Source organism: Lepisma saccharinum, chromosome 8, assembly GCF_977018435.1.
Source record: "Lepisma saccharinum chromosome 8, izLepSacc3.1, whole genome shotgun sequence".
Lineage (NCBI taxonomy): Eukaryota > Metazoa > Arthropoda > Insecta > Zygentoma > Lepismatidae > Lepisma > Lepisma saccharinum.
The window spans coordinates 58,087,942-58,110,377 of record NC_139236.1 but is presented as its reverse complement, the minus strand read 5'-3'; the positions used below and the strand labels follow the sequence as shown (position 1 = coordinate 58,110,377).

The 22,436-nt window shown below is 37.9% G+C and overlaps 1 protein-coding gene across 1 annotated transcript in view; it reads left to right on the top strand.

Moving 5' to 3' along the window:
* Positions 1–882, top strand: part of LOC145991800 (inactive pancreatic lipase-related protein 1-like) — a 41,130-nt gene extending 40,248 nt beyond the window's left edge. Inside the window, exon 9 of the mRNA XM_083127850.1 lies at positions 539–882. Within this exon, the coding sequence (XP_082983976.1) occupies positions 539–632 (94 nt within the window). The 3' untranslated portion in view covers positions 633–882. The remainder of the gene's footprint in view (positions 1–538) is intronic.
* Positions 883–22,436: the final 21,554 nt, after the last annotated feature.

Sequence of the window (22,436 nt, the reverse complement as noted above, 5' to 3'; positions counted from 1 at the left end):
TGAGTGTATAAAGAGGAGGAGAAATGAAAAGACTTGCTTTCAATTGGAATTGTTCAATGCAAAAATTAAGAACTAGACTGATTGAATTTAAATTGGATTTAATTTAATTCAGGCCACATTTGTAAGTTTTGCTCTGATTATTTTTAATCCTTTCCCTAACCTGCCCCTACTTAGCATTATCATAATTTCTAGCAAAGTTGTTTGTAATCAGGGAAACAGGGAAATATAATAGCCTTTCCCTCAGTTTCCAAGTATGACCTTGGCTGGTGCAGTGGCACCAGTTTAGTGGCAGTGTGTCGTCTATCCATTGGAGCTAAGCAGCTGACTGGAAAGCATGGAAGAAATGTTTTTTTTTTTTTTTTTGTGCCTGAAAGTGTTGGAGGAAGAGTTGCAAGCATAGTTTATGCTTTCCATGTGGTTGTTTACATTTTGTATGTGTGATTCTTTCCTATCTTGCTGTTAAGAAGAGTAAAGTAAATGCAGAGTTATTTCATTTCATGTCATTGTTATGTACCTAATAATGATTCTATTGTTTCAGTTATTTGGGAAATTATTACATCAAGATTTCCTATTGGTGGCATGCCAGTTGGAATCCAAAATGCTTTTGGTTGTGGTTTAAAATATTTGGATGAGAAATTGAATTCTTGTTTCAAATTAATGGATTACACAGTCTCATCAATTACAGCTCTGCCAATATCCTCGACTCACATTGGATGGATTTTAGAAAAAGTAATGGTCCTTTTTATTAAGTGTGTGAACTATATTTGAAAATTAACATTTGTATCAAATTTAGGCCGAACTTTGGTGAAATACTATTTCAATATTATTAGGTGTACACTTTACATTTAAAAAATCAAGTTAGAAATGTGCAAGTAGTGTAACTAGAAGCAATGAAGACAAAGCAAGTGATAATCTGTATCAGTAATCCATAATAAATAAATAAACACAATGTTTTACCTAATCATTTCTTAAATCTCGAGTCTACAGATAATACAAGAAACATGGCAAAAATAATAACAAAAAGTTGTCACAAAGTCTATTTTGGCAGGTGCGTTTGAAAACACGTGATGTTCAATATAATCTTGAGTGGTGCTAAAAAAAACTGCAGTTGAAATGTTCATCAGAAAAGATTAACAAAAAAGACACACAGAATTTGCCCAAAAAGTAAGACTTTTTACTGAAATATCGACTGCCTTGGTCAGCATATTTGGTGTTTTTTCTCCTTCTATTCCCCACCTCTTAATTGCTCGTACTAAGACTATAAATTGAAATTTGCACTTATTGTATTCTAGTTATTTTATGTTGCTTTTCCATCTCTTTCTATTCATCAAGAAGATGAGTTTGTATAATGATTTGATGCATAATTTAGTAGCCCTTGTGGTGTGTTTTGAAATATACTTATTCTAAAGCACAATGACAATGTATGCAACCATGTCTTACTCTGCACAATAGTAGTAGAAGAGTGCAATTAGTGGATACTACAATGAATTCAAATCTGCATATGCTAACTTATGTTTCCTCTAGTTCACTAATATGTACCCACTTTCATATACAGGGTATACACAAATGAATGGTGTGGTTATAAATGTTAATAAAAATTTTATTTTTCAACTTACGTGGTTGCAGCAAACACTGTTAGAGGCGGAAACTGTCCCAGTTTTTGATATGCAAGTTAAAATTACAATCTTTTTAATATGCTGATTCCAAATATGGCCTCCATTTTTCTCTATCAAGTAAGGATTTTCCACAAAAAATCACATTTTTCCTTCGCCCCCCTCGTTCCTCGGATCTTACTCCATGCGATTTCTTTCTATGGGGGTTTATTAAAGACAGGGTTTATGCACAACCAATGCCAACTTCCATCCAGCAACTTCGTGATCGAATAATGCATGCAGTGCAGGACATTACAGTGGACATGTTACACTGTGTCTGGAACGAGTTTGATTACCATGTTGATGTGTGTCGTGTGACCAGAGGAGCCCACATTGAAGGATTGTAATTTTAACTCGCATATCAAAAACTGGGACAGTTTCCGCCTCTAACAGTGTTTGCTGCAACCACGTAAGTTGAAAAATAAAATGTTTATTGACATTTATAACGGCACCATTCATTTGTGTATACCCTGTATATACTTATTAAATTTATATCACTCCTACTTGTCTAGTTGGTAGTGCATCTGACTACCATGTTGTAGATCCGGGTTTGATTCCCAGGGTGGATGATCTAAGGTCGGAACTTTTTCAGCCTTGTCCTGCATAAAGCTGTTTGGGGGTCCCCCTGCCTTAAATCAATGGGTACCTGGAGGCAACCCTGGGGGGTAAAGGCAGCCAGAGCATTGTGCTGATCACATCACCTCCAAAGTGACAGAGATCAAGAATATGTGGTGCCCTATCCCACATCCCCTAAATGTGCCTTCATGGCATGGTGCTATATGCAAGGGGAACTTTACCTTTCACCTTTACCTACTGAGAAATGCACATTTGTTGAGAGAGATAGTCACCAGGGGACTTCCAAGATGGGTTCTTGGTAGGGATGTGCAGGACCAAACTATTTTTGGTCAGAATAGAATCTGTACGGGAAAATGTTTAAAATACTGATGTTCGGGATGCGAAAAATTCACAATTTCCAAATATGTCAGGAATTTTTCTAAATTTCCAAGCACTGTGAAAATCCCTACGTCCTATTGCCCACTCAATTGATTGTTCTGCATTTCTGGTACAAAATTCAGATTTTCAAGAAATTTCAGACATATATACAAGGGTTGATCAAATGAAAAGGTACGAAACGTCGTAACAACGGAATCGTTTATATAATACCGATGCCGCGATGAGAGAACGTAGCGTGATATGTAGGGGTGCTACTGGAGTCGCCACGCGGCATCGGAGCATGCAGGGGAACGCGCATGCGCAGGAGAGAGCAGAGGCTCCGATACAGAGCGCCGTCCAAGTGACGTGGCAGTGCGTGTTCGGACAGGATGGCGTTAACATTGGCAAATTCGACTGTTGAGGAGCAGTGAGGCGTTATCCATTTTCTGACAGCGGAAGGTGTTAAACCGGCCGATATTCATCGCCGGATGGTGAACGTTTACGGGGAAGACTGTGTGTCTGGCAAATCAGTGAGGAAATGGAGTGCCCGTTTTTGTGGAGGCTGTGAGAGTCAGCAGGCAAGGTGCTGCTTACCATGTTTTTCGATGTGCAAGGTCCGCTACTTGTCGAATTCCTTGAACACAGACGAACCATTAACTCTGATGTGTACTGTGAGACACTCCGCAGTCTACGCAGGTCCATCAAGAACAAACGACCGGGGCTGCTCACGGAGGGTGTGGTTCTGCTCCATGATAACGCACGTCCACACGTCTCCAGGGTCACACACGCGGAACTGGCCAGGTTCAAGTGGGAGCAGCTAGACCATCCGCCCTACAGTCTGGACTTATCCCCCTGTGACTTCCATGTGTTTGGTCCCCTGAAAAAGCATCTCAAAGGAAAGCGCTTCACCTCGGACGATGAACTCAAGGACGCTGTGAAGGACTGGGTCGCGTCACGGCCAAAGGAATTCTGGCAAAAAGGAATCATTCGGCTCATTCATCAATGGGATCAATGTGCTCAGGCCTATGGAGGATACTTTGAATAAAGTATTTATTTACACCGACAGTGTCGTTTTGTACCTTTTCATTTGATCAACCCTTGTATATCGAGATATAGCCACTTTTAAACACGATAATTTCGTATTTCCTGTTCAGGATGCCAAAAAGTTAGGAAATCATTAGCCAAAGTCAGGATCTGAACAGGAAATTGTTTTCCCAATCCTACACACCTCTACTTTTGTGGTCAAAAGTTAATTTTTTAATGAAAAATGTAAACAGTCAGTAGTTTTAGTCATGTCATTCCCTTCAATAAATGTACATCAAAGGGTGTAATATACAAATTACTACATTAATTTAACATGTATCGTGGCAAGAGTTATTCAGATAGGATTCTTTCCTTTGGTATGAATGTTCAGGGTTCAATTTCATTTAAGAAATTCAATGTTTGAAGTTTTCCATTCTTGTGAAATCAACTGCCATGTGATAAGTGTAGCAAACTCTCCCTCAATGTAACAGTGGCATGCATGTATTGTTATTCATTAGGGCAGATTAAAGGAAGGAGTGGAAGGGGCAATTACCCCTCTCAAGCCCTTGGGGGAAGTTATGCCAGATACTTCTGCTGAGAGACTTTTTTTTACGTTTCTTCTATATAGATAAATAATTTGTCCAGTTGGAATGAAATGGAACAAACATTGCAGCATCTAAGACACATACAAACACACCTCTGCAAAGGGACTGAAAACCAAGATGGCGGCCTGGAGGCCACCCCGCGAGGGACCCCAACGTCGGACCAAGTGCGCTGGCTTCGGACGGAGGTCACCTGAAAAACGAAACAGACTCGAAATTGCTACCTCAAAAAATGTGGCTGCCATTTTGGTTTTTGAGTTTTCCAAAATGGCACCCTGGAGGCTGCAGATGGCGCTTTTTCGTTCACTTTGCCAACCTGCCTGATAGGGTCACGACCCCCGGAGAGCATCCCGTGGTTTTCCACCATTGCCGACACCCGATTGTTCTTCCACGGGTACGGACGTGTTGGGGCCCCTGTAGCCCCATGTAATTGGCTGCCCTGGACTTGTTCCAGCGTGAGGCTTCGGACCCTTTGGGGTAACCCCGACATGCACCCCTTTTGGTACCCAAATGTACAGGGTGGCAGAAAAGTTGAAAAAACCTAAAAAAGTTTGCACCCCTTCAAAATCCAAAATGGCCGCCATTTCGAAAAATCGACATAGCTGGTCGAAAGGGGACCGGCAACACTGCTCGGAACCACATTCCACGAACCTTCCCTCCGAACGATGCCGGAGATGCACATTTCCAAAAATGGGGTCCCGGAACAAAATTTGGCCCCTCCTGGAGGTCACCATGTGAGCCCCGGGACCCCACGCTTTTTCCCGCTCATAGGGAACCCTAGGTGGGTTACCTTGTGGTACCGATCCGGATCCGCTCAGGTTGCCGGTTCGTGGCGCCACCTATCTTCCCTTTGCATTTTGGAAGCGCACACGTACCGGATTAGGCACCTCCAGCACCCACTTGGGGACGCCATCTTGAAATTTCAAAATGCGCGTTTTGTAGGGCTGGCATGGGCCCTTACGACCAACAATGCCCGGCTTTGCCGGGGAAAGGAACTTGGCCTCCAGGGGGCGGTGAATGGCTTGCAAGTCACGTGACTTGGAAATTTCGAAAAAGTCAATTTCAAAATGGCGCCGAATCGTTAATTTTGGCCGATTAAGAAAAACCAAAAATACCACGTGGTATTTCTAAAAGTAAATGGTGGATTTCATGTTTTTTTTTAAGTTTCCGCCGCCAAGAATTCGCAAACCGACCCATGTTCATTTCGAAAATGCATTTTTTTGGACTTTTTGGGAGCCTGTGGTGGGGTCCTTGGGCCGATCTGGTTTGTACCTCATATCTCTCACTTTGGTCACATACCCTTTCGATCGCTTCCATTTTTTCGAAAATTCGTTCATGCGTATCCAAAATCCACACTCGAAAGGCCACTTTTTGGGGGGGCACGCACCCCCGTTGCCACGGCAACCTCGACCGAAAATCTACCCTGGCATTGTGGACCAAGGTTCGAACTTTCCCAAAATGGACACCATTTTGATCCATGACACTCGGCCTCGGCTCGAAAAATCGGTCAAAATGCCCAAAATCGAGGGCCCCTCGCATCGAAGGTAACCCCATGTTTCCTATGGAAGCCCCCCACTTGGCTATCTTGGTTTTTCACTTAGGTCGATGGTTCGGCTACTCTTGCCTACTCTCTTACCGCATTCATATAATATTATAGACAAGGATGGACTAAAGGAGGCAGAGGGGTGACTGCACCTCCCTGAGGACTCTGAAGGGGTTCTTTGGGCAACAGCTTTGAAAACATTGTGCTTTCCTCTTCTGATACTAATAATTTTCACAGCTGGAATGAAATAAAACACACGTTGAGGTATTTTACAGCACACATGCAAAACAGTGTGGAGCAGGGAGGAAAACCACCCAGTCAATCAGTGTGCCACCATACCCTCCATGGAAGAAGAAAACTGCACAAAAAATTGCCCTTTTAAGCCCAAATAGGCATTTTTGTATAGTATTTAGAACTATATAAACTCTAACTGCCCATAGAAAATATTCACAGAGATTGTGCATAGGACAGAAGTGTGTTTGATTTTGATGAACATAAATTAGGCATAGGACGAAATGCAGTTTGGTTTCAAGGAGCGTGTTTAGTTTAGAGTGTTGAGCAATGCTCCTAGCAACGGTAAAACCAAAAACAACCAGAACAAAGGGTTCGGCATTCGTTCGTGTTGAACCAGGAGCTGTTGCTAGGCTGTTAAAAATAATATTCATGATATAGTGCCATTGGTGGACATGCAGTGGTGTGATTTTATGAAATCCAATTACAGTCCGGGGTCGCAATGGCTTGAGTGTATGTGGACAGTCCAGCTCCGCAGACGGTTGATTCCAGCCGTGGATAAAAATCCAGCCCCAGAGACAGAAGTATGACCCTTGTGAAGGTTCATTTCTAAGGTTGACAAAAGTCCAGTTCGAGGCACAGAAAGGCTAACCTCGTGACGATTAACTTCCTCGGTTGGCTATATTTTTATCCACCGTCGCAACATGAAACGACAGTCAAAAGATGTGACATGCGAAAAAAGACACATTACGTGCAAGTAAGATCATAGCTAAAAATGCAAGTGGATGGATAATTACAAGCAACTTCACTCAACTTGGTTATTGGACATGATTTCTGCCAACATACTCCCTCCCCCTTTCTGAGATAGAAGACTGAAGAAGAAAACAGTGTAAAAAGAAAAGTTTATTTTTGTAAGTGTAAAGAACAACCTTGAAGTGCAAAGTCTGTAGTGATTGTTGGATACGAGGATATTTTCTTAATATAAGGGTAAAAAATAGAAATAGTTCTTATTTGTAGCTAATTTCTTGCACTGTCAAGTTTATTGATTAGTTACTGTTTATTAACTAACTTAAAACTTATGAGTGAGTGGTTTATCTGGTGCTGTAAACCCAGAGCTCGTAAGCCGAATCAGGTCAGAAGATTTTAAGCAATAGTAAAACAGAATAGTCTAATTTCGAAAACTTAACTTCATGAAACAAACAAACAAACAAAAAAAAAAAGATTGCAGTAGAAGATAAAAAGATACAGTACTCATAAAGCAACAAAATGGTTTTGTGAAATCAAAAACAACAAAAAATTCCTTTTTTTGATGCAATTGATAATATTCTTTGAGCCATAAAAAAAATGTATTCTGCTGCTGGAATTTTTTAGATTTATCAAAAGCATTTTACTGCTTGAACCATCCCATACTACTAGAGAACTTAAAATACTACAGAATGCACGGGCTATCAAACAAATTAATAGAATCCTACGAATAGAAACCAGAGAGTAGCAATAAATAGCTTAACCAATAATGGGACAAAAACAACATATTACTCGGAATTGAAAGATGTGGTTATTGGAATCCCCCAAAGATCGATACTAGGACCTCTATTGTTTTTATTGTTCATGAATGACCTTTCAGCAAACGTTGAAACTGCCCAAATTATTCTTTTTGCTGATGATGCAACAGCTTTAATAGATTCGGTTAACGATGTAACCTTATTTCAAAAAACGGAAAAAGCTCTTACTGAACTACAAAGCTAGTTACCAGCAAACAAACTTTCAATGAACAATGAAAAAACTAATGTAATAAAATTTGGTGTATCTAGAGCCAAAAACTCTTCTGATAAGCAAGATAATTTCACAGTAGGGCATGCCATTATAATAGCTATTTCCAATACAAAATTTCTTGGAAAGTATTTTCAAACCGATGAAAGTTCCAGGCAACTAAGGCAAGGGGGATGCATTATTTCCTTTGTATTTGAACTATCCTGCTTCATTCTCAGCAAATTTCTTGTTATTAACACTCTCACAAGCATTACAGTTCCATGGCAACATTTTATTAAGGAAATCTCCTGAGAAATCAATAGGGCTGGCAATATTGGCTTGGTGTAGTCTCCTCCCCTCCACTCTTCCCTACAGCTGCACGGCGATGCATTTCTGGCTAAAATATATTTTTCTTCTGGATTCACGATAAGAATGTAACTCGAGAGAAACCAGTAATAAAAGTGTGTAATTCACAAATAAATCAATAGAACAAAACACATAACACACAGAATGAAATGGATTGTACAAGTTAATTTATTCTGGATGACAATACAGACTAAGAGTGAACATGAGTAAATGTGACAAAAGATTAACGATAGATAATATACATTAAGCAGGTTTCATGCATAATGATGACATAGTTCAGATCTGATGCACAAAATCAGTTGGTATACAACAGTAATATCAGGGTGGCTACCATAATAAAATTCAAGTATAGTTCCCGGTTTTCAAGGTGAACATTTCAAAAATTCAAGGGTAGAAGCAGATGTTTTCTCTAAATCAGCCTTATAAATTACTGCCTCTCACCACCCACACACATACACACACAAATATATTACCAATGCAAAAAGTAGGTCTGATTCCAACGTATCCAAAAATTCTAAATTCAATTGAATAAACATTGAATACATTTAATATATATTTAAATAGAATAAATAAAAATTAATACTTATTTAAAATATTTAATTTATGGTGCAGAGTTTACATTTGCCATTTCACAGACTCAGGCTCGAATCTTCAAACACAAGTCACACGGGATATAAATCTATGAAAAATTGTTAATTGTACAATTTCAAACTCAAATTTACCTAATCAACTTCAAGATATCTTATATTGTAATAATCTTCGCTCCATCAAATAGATTGAATAGATTAAAATAACTGAGACAATTCTGTTTTATTTTCCATGCAGCTTTCTTTTTCTACCTCGACAAAAAATCAAAGCTGAACTGTGAAAAACTTGCCTCAGGACATTTATAAATATATATAAATTGAATAGGATTTGGATTAATAAAAGTTGCAATTTTTCACGACTATGGAGAAGAATTCACGTATAATTCCTGGACCCAATAATTCACCCATAGTTACCGGAATTCAAGGAATTCCCAAGGAGTAGCCACCGGGAATATATTGAAACACATGTTGCAATTTGATGGATCAGTTTCCCTTTCACTGTGAATCATTTTCTACAACCATAGCACATGAATGGGCAATTCCATTATGAAGTTTAATATGTCTCTTCAGGTCTCCTTTCTCTGTGAATGATTTTCTGCAATAGTTGCATATGTATGGACGAATACCTTCATGAATTTTCAGATGTTGGCTCAGTCTTTCTCTCTCTGCAAATGATTTTCCGCAATAGCTGCAAATGAATGAGCGAAGACCTTCATGCAATTTAATATGTTGGCTCAGGTGTCCTTTCTCTGTTAATGATTTTCTGCAATAGTTGCATATGAATGGACGAACACCTTCATGAAGTTTAATATGTGCCCTCAGGTTTCTTTTGTCTGTGAATGATTTTTTACAATAGTTGCATATAAAAGGACGAATAACATCACAATTTAGAAGGTGTTTATTCAGACCTCCCTCCTCAGCATATGCCTTTTCACAATAGCTACACTTGAATGGACAAAGTCCATTATGGAGTCCACACAGGATGAATTGGAATAATAGGATCCCATCACAAGATTTGATATGCTTGTTCAAGTTTGCTTTTCTTGATAAATCTTTGTGACACTGTTTGCACTTCCATGGTTGAACTCCATTATGAATGTTCAGGTGTCGCTTTAAAGATAGTTTCGTTATACATGTGTTATCACAAATGGTGCACTTGAACTCTTCTGGAATTCTGAGATGTTTATCCATGTCTGGTAATGTCCTGTCTTGTTCAGTGTAAGAGGACATATGTAATGTTAATCCAAACCTTATAAAAAGTCCATCATTTGATGTAACCTAAGTAAAGTCTGTCCCCCTTCTAGATATCACTGAGCACATAATCTAATGGGTCAATCCATACCAAATGGTCCAAGAAAACAAGAATTGGTTGCTCGGTCATTTTTTTTAAATCAAAATTTTGTTGTTGTATTATTTTTCAAATGACTTGATTCATTTGAAAATGGTGGACATTTTTTGTTTCATGCCTTGTGGTACTTTTTACCTTATCAGGCAGTTGAGATATTATGGTAAGTCAGATAAGAAAAATGATAGAAAGTTGTGGTAAAAAAAATCATTGTTTTCATTACATTTTAAGCTACATTTTATGTTCTGCACCTTTATTCACCATCTCGCCAAAACTAGTATTCAATTTTGAAGCAAAATCAAAGTTCAAGATATTTTATAGAAGGGAAGGAATAAAATATCATAGCAATATTTTCTCAGAGGTAACATATACATCCAAAGTTCTAGCATAAAATATTGGAGTTCTGTTAGTAGTTTCCTCTTTGAGTTAAAGCTCTTTGAAAAGGCTAGCTTTTCATTTTTTGAAAAATGTGGACCGAAATATCTCTGCTGGGGGACCTAATAATAATTTGATATTTACAACATAAAAAGTACTCCATGAGAGGTACCTGTAAAAAAATTTGACATTGATTTCCCTTGGATAACAAAGTTAAAACAGGGGGAAGAAACAGACAAATTTACTTTATTGGTTACAATTATAAAAATTTACTTTTAATGAACTATCATTCAATTAAAATTATTGTATTTATTAATTGCATCATACAAATGACATAGTAGCCTAAGTCTGTTAGTAGCTGTTAGGAGTGAATATGTGTGTATGGCAAAGGTTTATCTGAACATGTCACTGGAAAGCTTCAAGGTGCCCAATGTGAAAACTTCATTCTCTCCCTCTCATTTGAGGGGCCTGCCCCTCATCCCTCCCTCTCTCTCTCTCTCTCTCTCTCTCTCTCTCTCTCTCTCTCCATGTGAGAAGAAAAACAATTTTGTGTTTGTAGTGATTTTTGTTCTAATAAAAAAATTGCATTAAGAATTAAGACAAACAATGCATACAATTGAAAAGAGAAACCCTTTCTCTCTTTCACAACTTGGAAATACCACAAGGTGTAGGACTGAAAAACAAAAGCACACAGCAAGGAATAAATTTGGGATAGTAAAGCAAATTACTTCGTAATGCACTGAACATAATATGTAGTTGTTATATGCTGCAACGTACTTGAACAAATCTGGGAAATTATGGGCAAAATGCAGGCAAGGCATGGAGTTACTATAATAATTATGTAATTCTTCATTGATTTGGTCACAAAATGTCCTCGTCCGTGGTCGTTCGATCTAAGAAACTGTGCTTTGGACTCAAATGGCGGGACGGCATGGGTTCAAGGACTCCAACGGCGGGACGGCATGGGTTCAAGTCTGCCTGAGTTCAGTCTCTGGTTGTACGGCTCATGTATAGAACAGGTGACAACCAACCATCGTAACGTAACCTGGTCTGGGAAATCTCCTACAATGGATGAGGGTTAGACGTGCTGTTAAAGATCTCTGCACCTCTAGAGGATTGTGCGAGGGAGACTGGCAGTCGAGAGATAGGCCAAGGCCCTTTCAGGGCTGTAGAACTACGAGTTCTTTTAAGTTCTCATTTAAATTGTTTTTCTCGTCATTGCAATTTTCTGTTTCTGGAAAATACATGTTAATCTTTGGAACACCTCTGCCTCCAAAACTATGATTTATTGGTACTAGGGTAGGAAATCAAATCATGTTATTCTGTTCAAAGGGCATTTTAAAAATTGTCTGAACAAATTACTTGGATTAATCTGGGATGCCCTCTGATTTAGGATGACAAATACTTTTTTTTTGTATTGAATATTTATTTTGCTGTTAATGAACGTGAATTTCACACTGAACATATATTTATACTATTCAATAATTTTCTTTACATTTTCTACTTTCAAGCACACCATTATTCTGCAAAATTTATTTTCCATTATGGAAATTATGGGGAATTATCAGGGTTCCATGAAATACAAGGATTATTTTTTACTCATACCAGGTAACAATTGCACTACCAGATTGAGACACTGGTCCGCAAAGATATACATTCACAATTTTTCGTGTATTTTACATTGTAATTTTAAGGAAATAAAATGTACTTGATTGTAACCACTTGTGCGTCATCATAACAGGAGATTCATTCAGGAACAATGGGCTGGCTAAGCGTGCGAGTGACAGTGATATGGCTCTAGGTTCGATTCCTGCTGGAGGCACGGGACACGTTGGTTGTGACCCTATTTGAACCTGTAGGTCCAGTCTCTGAGCTTAACTTGCAGGGAGCAGATTATACAAAGCTTTCAAGACCATACAAATATCATCATGGACTATTTTGATAAATAACATTTGCAAAATTATTAAAATTCTTCCTTACCTTGATCCTCAGGTTCCAGGAGGTTAACAAAAGTACCATTAACTTGTACATTTTCATAAACCTGAAAATGTGAAAGGGGGGGGGGAGAAATACCTCATTGCTTTGCTACATTATGCCTATGCTCACAAACATTTATGTTTTCACATAGACTTAAAGCATTTCAAAGCATTCAGCTTACAACTTGCCAGCACATAAGTTTCCACCATATCTTTTCACTTTAATAGAGGGAGTGCAAAATTCCATTCAGTATACCCAAACAATTAATTATGCTACACATGTTGACTGTGTGGAGAATGCCATGTCCTTAACCATGCTTTTACCGCAAAGCAAACTGCATAGCGTGTCATTCTATAGAATGAAGGGATCTGAACCAGTTAATTGATGTAAACTACTCATCATTCATCCTCTTGATGAGACCACTCGTCATTGACATGACGAGTTATTGCTTGGCATGCGAAAGGTACAAATTACACAAAGGAATTACACTACTGAAAAGACAATGGCAACTCGTTGGATTTTGTGAACCGTTGAACCTGTATCATGGCTGGGTGTAGGATAATTACCTGTCTAACTGAAGTCTCTGAGCTGAATCGAAAATAGCGAAGTCCTCTGTAAGCTTCTCTCTAAGTGTTGACCAAAGCGTGCTTCCACTATCGACCTCCTGTCTTGCTGACCTCCTCTCTCTACCAACTCAATTCCCAAAGTCCCCTCACTTCCCAGCTTGTCTCACCTCTATATTCCCTGGCCATCGAGCTCTTCCTCGATGCCGAATCGCCGAATCGTGTTTATTATAATTGCTACCATGCAAACCGCTGACACCAAACCCAGAAGTGTTACCTATTTCCTGAATGCTCAGGAGGTTTGCATGGCACAACACAATGCATTGTAAACATGCCTAAGAGGCTTGAGACAGCTGAGAAAAACAAGTGAATGCCCTGGTCAACTTGAAGCGTTCAGAGAGACTTAATAAAATAAACATACAATCCTATGGATTGATACGTTCGCGCCTCCTAGGAAAAATTTTCTCCTTTGAAAATTTAAAAGTCAAATCGCAAAGCTTGACATGACTCAGGTTCGCCAATTCCATATATTTTCTTAAAAAACCAAATATACAAAAAAAAAAATCCACCATAACTGTCTGTTGTTTGCCGTATCCCGAAAGAAAGAAAATTTTTATTCCCTAAACTCTAAAATGAATAATACCCTTAATACTAACAAATTCGTATGTTTATACGATGTAAAAAACAATAATATATACTATTATAGGACTAGAAATCACAAAAGTCGTGTCGTTAACTGATAAAACTCTTAATGTAGCACATGTGCGTGCACGTAATGTATATTATGTATAATTGCTCATCAACCTGCTCCTAGTCAAGAGTCTGTGATGTCTCCCTCAAATTGGTGGTGACGAGTCTCTTCTTGAAATAGTACTTAAAATGTCTGCATGTCTCCCTCGTAGAATGGTAATCAGTCTTTCTGCCTGGTAATAATAGACTGCTTGCGGATGTCCGTCATGAAAAATGCCCATGGATGGTGTAGGCATTGCTTGTCCATGGTGCTCCGTATAGACAGGTTAGGTTAAAAGGAAAAATTATGACAAAGAAAGGAAATTGCAATAGGATGGGTATATATAATTCAAGTATGCATGTACACAAAACCAACTAATTTCCACTGCCCTTTCTTTAAAATTAAATTAAATTGTCTCATCAAAATAAAATAAATTAAAATAAATTGATAAAATAATTGCCATAACTCTTTGAAAATAAATAAGGAAAAATTTAAATAAAATATCCAACCGTAATTAAAATATTAATGTCCATGATTAATGTGTTGCCTTAACCTATTAATTATTACTGCGCTGCTCTGAATTAATCTGTTTCGCAAGCTGATGATGCTTATAAAAATAATATCCTAGGGTTGCGGTTAATAAAACATTCCAAATAACAAAAACTAATATCGACATGGGCAAAGGGTTTAGGACTAATTCTTGAAATGAAATGTTCTTACTAATTGATTGATTAAGTTGTTTTAAAGCAAGTTCAAGCGGAGTCCATTGGGGAATAGTGAAATCAGATAAATTCTTGGGAATATTAGGTAGTAACTCAATTTCCTTCATTTTGACTTGTTCGAAAGCTAACATTCTTGTGTGTAAAATTTGTTGATCCACAATAATTTGCGAAAAATCCTGATAATTAAAAAATAAAGATTGGCCTTCGTTAAGCTGAACTGATCTGTGCGTATTCAAATTATTATTCAAATTCTGAATCACAATAAATTGACCTGAGCCTGATATTAAAATACCATTGCGTGTTCTGATAAACTGAAATAATTTATTGTCAGTAATAGATTTCACTTCAAAATTACAAAATGTAGAATTAATAAACAAAAATAAGTGTTGCAAGCATGTTCTAAATGCTACTTCTGAGTTTCGTTGAAACTCCAGGTGGTAACAAAATATAGCATTAGGGAATTAAAAAAGTGAAATTCAAATTTTAAACACAATAAGAATAATGAAAAACTTTCTCAATTTCAAATTTCCTTTAAACAAAATAAATTTATCCACTCAAAACTTCTTGAGTCCGCCGTATACCTCAAATCACTTGGTCATGTAAACAGACCCGCCGCGGAAAGGTTTACTTGACTCATATAAGAATGGTGTGTCAATCCCTTAGGTATGGTTAAACAAAATAAATAGAGAATAGTTATGCTATATATTACAATATAAATACAAATTACTAATATTACCTACTGTACTAACATTAACATGAAGTTAATCAGTAAGAAGTAATGAATTTATTGCTGCATTGTCGAATAAGGTGCAAATTGGGTAAGTGAGCTAAATTTCCTAATAATAATAATAAATTCTCAAGTTATAACATTTGTGGTAAACCACACTGTTTAAATTTGGAAAGGCTAACGATGCCGTGGCGACTTTTGCTGCACATACCTGTGCCAATCACCGAGGCTTAGCCTGGCATGTTGCTAATAATCTTGATTACTCTAAGTGCATAAAGTGCTAAAATTGCCCTTTTGTAGAAATTTCCCTGATTTTATCAAAATTTCGTTTATCTTTATCCTGATTTAAACCAAATGTACGTCGATTTCCCAAAAAACTTACTTACTATAAATATCTCTTATGAAAAACGGGAAAATTGTGCGAGAAAACGCAAAAAAAATTCGTCTTGTTGTTCCTTTGGAAAATTATTGGTCGTGATTAGTCTGAAGTGCATAAATGCGACGTTTTATGGCAAAAAATTATTTATGTAGCAAAAATTATCCCTAACATAGTTTACATGAAGTTCTATCGTGAAAATCAACTTCTGATGGCTATATGCGTAACTAAACTGTTCCCATAAAATTGTAATGGGCGACCGCCCCTGGCCGTTGTAAATATGCAAAGCCTATGGTAAGTGTTTTCGAAGCTTCCAGCGTGTTCAAAGTACTCGGGAGAGCGCTTGAGTGCAGAAAAGGAATTCGCTGATACCAGACATTCTAAATTGTGCAAAGTTGCATTAGTGGTCGCTGGACGTAACTGAAAATTTCTCTATGGCGACAACGAAAGCTCTGGCAAGTTCGCTGCCGTAATCGGCGACTTCGGGTACGTTCGGGTTCCGTTCGGGATAGCGAACGAAAAAAATCGTTGCTTTGGGCAACAAGCAAAGGTGCGGAAGAAGAAAATGCAAGGCGATGGTTCGCTGATACATTGAATGACGCGTAACTGTTTACAAAACTTTAACTTACTACGAACAAGGTTTAGTAAGCGCTGCGGGAGTTCGAAATAAAGTCAAGGTCTTTGAAATGACGTAATAAATGGGATGGAAAGAGAAAAACTTCGTTGTGCTTGCGACAGCGTGTTACTAGAACACTTCCGCGCTCGTAATAACAACAGTTGGGAAGCTGTTAGCAAACTAAATGACTAATAAACCTTGCATAAAGTACAATCAAACGTAAAAAATGAATTATACTTAAAATTTGAAACGTAATGAATATAAAATTCTAGGCGAATGTGAGGTCGTAAAAAATATGGTCTGTAAACGATACAACAGGTTCGGGAACCTGAAAATTTGGCTTACTTTCTGCTTTTAAAGTAACACTTGAAACTTTCTCGACTTTTACTGGTGACTGATTCGCAAATAACTCTTTAACTTTTACAACTGGCTGAACACAGTGTGAAATAGGCAATTCACTTTCCATTTTGCAACTGTTTTGAACAAAATTAGCATCCTTGCTTACGGCAAATTTCTGAACTCTATCTTTAACGGATAAAATATTCTTCGGCAAATCTATACTATTGTCTTTAGTGACTAAACTATTTCTGGATGCATCCTGAACTTCTTCTTGTACCCTAGGTTGAATAATAATGGACTGAGGCAATGGAGGCGGCAGTGGCGGATTTATAGTTTTCAATGGTACCACTTCAACAATCGGTGCAATATCGTCGTAAATCTGGTCAATGGGCGGTGAATCATTAAGGTTGCTTAACGGTAATTCGTTGGTACACTCATGGTCATAAATAATAGATTTCTTGCGTTGACATTGAAAATAACAGATTATGAAAATTATAAAAATACTAATAGTAAATGTTGTTAATAATAAAATTGTAATTATATTATAAGGATAGTCAAAGGACTTGTTCAACAGATAAATAAAATTAGAAGCTTTTACGTGTGGAAGTAATCCGTTTAAAATAACTAAAATCGCAATGATTTTCATGTTGCTTAGGCAATCAAAACAAACAGTTCTTCAAAACTAACACGTACTTTAAGCCTGCCTAGTTTAATTAGTAGATAGTTTAACTCAACTTTTAATTATTTCTGACTCTAGGCTCAATTTATCTGCGTAATTTATTTATTTATTTATTCTCTAAATTTATTAGCACTGTTTAACTTATCTTATTTTGAATTTTACTGCAATTTATTTAATTTCAGGTGTTAACTTTACGTTTAAATTCTTTGAAATCAATCGAACCGTACTAAGGTACAAGGTAAGGAAAAAATTGAGACTGATTTACTCCTGACTACCTGAAATAAAATAATAATTATTATTTATGCGATCTTTAAATGCATTAAAATACTAACATCACTAAAACTCGAAGAATCTTTAATTCTCTCTACTCATTCTAAAATATGCTTAGCATATTATTGTGGCAAAGCTTTAAACTAAAACCGTTGTGGTTTAATCATAATCATTCTGCGATGGCAGAATGGATTTCCAGGATTATCGGTAGCTATCCAATATCCGAAGGAAAATACTTGTAACTGGAGCGCAAAAAAATCTTGACGTCGACGTCTACATATTCATATAATATAAATATTCTCATAACTGGCGCTTAAAATAAACTTTGCTAATATAATCATATACCTTCTTCTGAAGAGTAACTATAAAATTCTAGTGATGTATTCGCTGAGCTAGTATTATTACATACTGCAAAAAAACTTTTGTGCCTAAAGCACATTATTAAATAATAAGTCTGCTTTTAATTGTTAATATTATTAGTGCTATTTTATTATAAATTATTATTATATCACGCGAGTGGATTTAAAATATTAGACCTGTTTCACTTTAATAAATGCCGTAACTTGGAGCAAACTTGCAATATTTATATTTAAGATTTTAAAACAATCTGCATTTTAAAGTTTTTAACGTTCGAAGCTACAACGTGCTAAGGATAAATATTCAACTGTCAAACGAAACAATGTTTCGGACAGGAAAAGAATATAAATATATACTAACAAAAAAAAATCTCGTTAATATGTGAGAAACGTCCACGCCGTGTGATGCTCTCCTAATTCTCTTCTAGTTATTCAAAATAAGTTGGCTGTGCCTAACTTTGCTTAAAGCATATAAGTATATGTATATCTGTGTACGGACTCATTCTCGTCACTACTGCTTACCTGTGAACGGACATCTCTCGTCACTGCAGCCTAATTATACATCTATTACTTCTCAACTAGAACTTTTAATTAATCGGGCGGTTTATATCCTAAATCACGGTACGAACATTGTACATGCGTGTCGAGGAATATAATTAGCGTTTCGTTTCTTTACATATTAGCATGAATTAAAATTTTCAGGCAATGTATGCGTAAGTTAAGGTAACGTAAGGCAAGTGACTATCTCGTATAAACTTGACTATATCCTTAATCTAAGCTCCCTTCATGAGGTGCTAGGAGACTTCAGTCATTAAGAATATAAATGAGTGGTCCTCGGGGCCTTATACGTTCCCAAAACTATATATGTATAAAATGTAATATTCTCGTTGCAAAAGTCTTAGCAGTCATAGTTCAAGCATTCTAAATCCTTTACAAGTTACGGTCAGTTTTGAACCAAATTTAAATTAAACTTTTAAGGAATTTCAATTAATAATAATTACAAAAACAAAAAATTGAATCAAACAAGCATACTCTGTGCTATGACTCGTTAAAATGCACCATAGTGCCGATTGACTCTGACTCGGTGGCACTAATTTATTTTCCTCATTCATAAATAACTTTAAAATCCACTTTTAATCCACGTTGTTAATTAATTAAAATGTTAAGGGTAAAATCGTTTACTGTTCACTGTAGCTTACTGCATCCTCATAACCAACGTTGTAATAATTTTCGTATTCAAGATTATGTAAAAAAAATTTCTAAAATCACTGTCAATGCAAGAAATCTTCAAATCTAAATGCCTTTTCCTTATTCCTTATTTAAAATTCTGGATGGTAAAAATTTCTCAGGTGGGAATTTGTCGTAACCATGGTACCGGGTTCGTGAGTGAACCACAGAGCTACCAGGAGCAGATTGATAGGGAAACGTCCACAGACGTCCCTGGGCCGGCCGCATTTTTGGCAAAATGGGCCTCCCTAAAATCCGACATTGAACCTTCCGCCACGCGGAATGCCGGACGCTCCTGATACCATAGCGCCAGCCCGACGCGGGTAACCGCGACGGAGCTAGGGCGCAGTTCCTCTGCATTTTACATTTCGCTGATTACCGACCCAGACTTGAAGTCGATAAATTTAATCAAATTCATCCTCATGTTAGACTAAACATCTATCATGGCATATATAAATTCTTCTCCCCCCCATTAATGCAAAAAACTTTAAGCCCTATGTATTATCAAAATAAAATATGGCAAGGACATACTAACGAAACTAAACAAATGAGCAAAATTTTGGGGTGGGTAATGAACTAGCACTCCACTACGTGTCAAAATTTGGGGTGGGGTTGAATCCTAAACTGGTTAACAAACTTTTTTCTCATCGCATTTCCGAAAAAATGCATGAGAAGCCCTAGCAAATCCACCACGTGTCAAAATTTAGCTAGGGGGTTAAATTTAAACTGGTTAACATTAACTGCAATTCTTTTCATTTCCGAAAAATGAAAAGGCCTCAAGCACTCCACCACGTGTCAAAATTTGGGGTGGGGTTGAATTTAAACTGGTTAAAAATATCTTTTCATTTCTGAAAAAAAATGAAAAGACCCGCTAATCTCCACCACGTGTCATTCTATAGAATGAAGGGATCTGAACCAGTTAATTGATGTAAACTACTCATCATTCATCCTCTTGATGAGACCACTCGTCATTGACATGACGAGTTATTGCTTGGCATGCGAAAGGTACAAATTACACAAAGGAATTACACTACTGAAAAGACAATGGCAACTCGTTGGATTTTGTGAACCGTTGAACCTGTATCATGGCTGGGTGTAGGATAATTACCTGTCTAACTGAAGTCTCTGAGCTGAATCGAAAATAGCGAAGTCCTCTGTAAGCTTCTCTCTAAGTGTTGACCAAAGCGTGCTTCCACTATCGACCTCCTGTCTTGCTGACCTCCTCTCTCTACCAACTCAATTCCCAAAGTCCCCTCACTTCCCAGCTTGTCTCACCTCTATATTCCCTGGCCATCGAGCTCTTCCTCGATGCCGAATCGCCGAATCGTGTTTATTATAATTGCTACCATGCAAACCGCTGACACCAAACCCAGAAGTGTTACCTATTTCCTGAATGCTCAGGAGGTTTGCATGGCACAACACAATGCATTGTAAACATGCCTAAGAGGCTTGAGACAGCTGAGAAAAACAAGTGAATGCCCTGGTCAACTTGAAGCGTTCAGAGAGACTTAATAAAATAAACATACAATCCTATGGATTGATACGATAGCACCCTTAATCTACCAGTGATCAAAAAATATCACTATCAGTGAACTCTTTCGATCAATACATACTTCCTCATTCAGTCATTAGTTCATCAGGTAACCTGACTTACGTACCACCCTGTACTTCTACAATTCGGATTTTACACTCTATTAGAACTTTATACATTGAAATGTAGCACATTTCAGCTACTGTTACAATACATCAATACGTTGTCATTAAGTTTTGTGGTAAAAAGTGTTCTACTTAATATTCGTGACAAAACCTATTTCATCCCTCATATTGTACCTTATGTATATACATTTGTCCAAGGAGTACGGTTTTAGCATTCTCGCAATACAGAGTGGCCACTCTAAGACCATGATAAAATTCATGTATAATTTCCGGTTTTTAAGACAAAGTTTCCAAAAATTCAAGTATACAAGAAGATGTATTACCACTTCTCACCACCCACACAACTATATTACAATACAGGGTGATTCAAAAGTCGCGCGACATAGGACAACTCCGTTATTTGTGCAGATACCGAAAAAACGATAGAGGGCATAAGTGTAGGAAATACATTGTTGGAAATCATGAGCGTAATTGTTGCGACAGCAGATGGACCATTTATTAGTCTGCTTGAAATCACAAATAAAACAAAACAAAATGACTGTCAAAATGGCAAACGGAAAGAAACACAAACAAATCAATGTCATAGCCGTACTCCATTTACGACCGAACAACAAAATTGACAATCGCAATAGCAATAGCAACCGCACGGAGTGGCAAACTGATACAAAGGAACGACCTGAACTGACATGTCCAGCAGCTGCACCGCTGGGACACTACCGGAGGAATTGTTCAAATTGATTGCCATCCTGTTGACGGCACATCACAGAACTCTTGCGCACATTACGTAACACCATAGGTGGTATTGCTGCACAGGCTCCTCTGATGTTCTCCTGAAGTTCCTGCAGTGTTCGGGGCCTGTTTCTGTACACGACAGATTTGAGATGGCCCCAGAGGAAAAAGTCAAGTTGTTACAAATCTGGCAACCTAGACGGCCATTCCACAGGACCCCTGCGACCTATCCAACGCCCAGGTAAAACTTCATTCAGCAATTCGCGAGTTGTTAGTCCGAAATGCGACGGTGCTCTATCTTGCTGAAAGAAAATCTCCCGTCGTTTTGCTAGGGGTAGATTATCCAAATAGGGCAGGAGTGTCATCTCGAGATGCTCTCTGTACAGTTCAGCAGAGAGCTTGTTGTTAAGAAATACGAGACCGATGAGAACATCCCCGTGTATGCCACACCACACATTAACCTTGGGTCAGTCTGATGATGAGCATCTACAGCGATGTATGGGTTCTCGGTTGCCCAATACACAGCGTTATGTCTATTCACTGTTCCGTTCAGATGGAAACAGACCTCATCGCTGAAAAGAATATCAGCTTCAAGGTGTGGCTGCTGCGTTCGTCTTTCAGTAAACCACTCACAGAACTGCACCCGTCTATCTGTGTCATCTCCATGCAGTTCCTGGACAAAATGCACACGATATGGATGGAAATGATTTCTGGATAGTATCCTGGACACGGATGCTTGACTGATGCCGCATTCTTGAGCCACTTTTCGTGTTGACCGTGTTGGACTGACTGTCAGCTTAGCTAGTACGCTAGCTGAGCTTGCATGAGATGTTGCTGTACGTGGCCGCCCAGACCGTCGTTTGTCATGCATATTGCCTGTTGCCTTGAACCGCTCCAGTAAACGATCAATGGTTGTATGATGTGGCGGTGGTTGATCTGGATGCCGTCTGTGATATTCCTCCGCAGCTTCCCGTAGACTCATCCCTGCAACATGGATAAGAAACATTTCCACCCTTTCCTGAATTGTGTACTGTGACATTGTTGTTGATTACTGGGGGAAAAA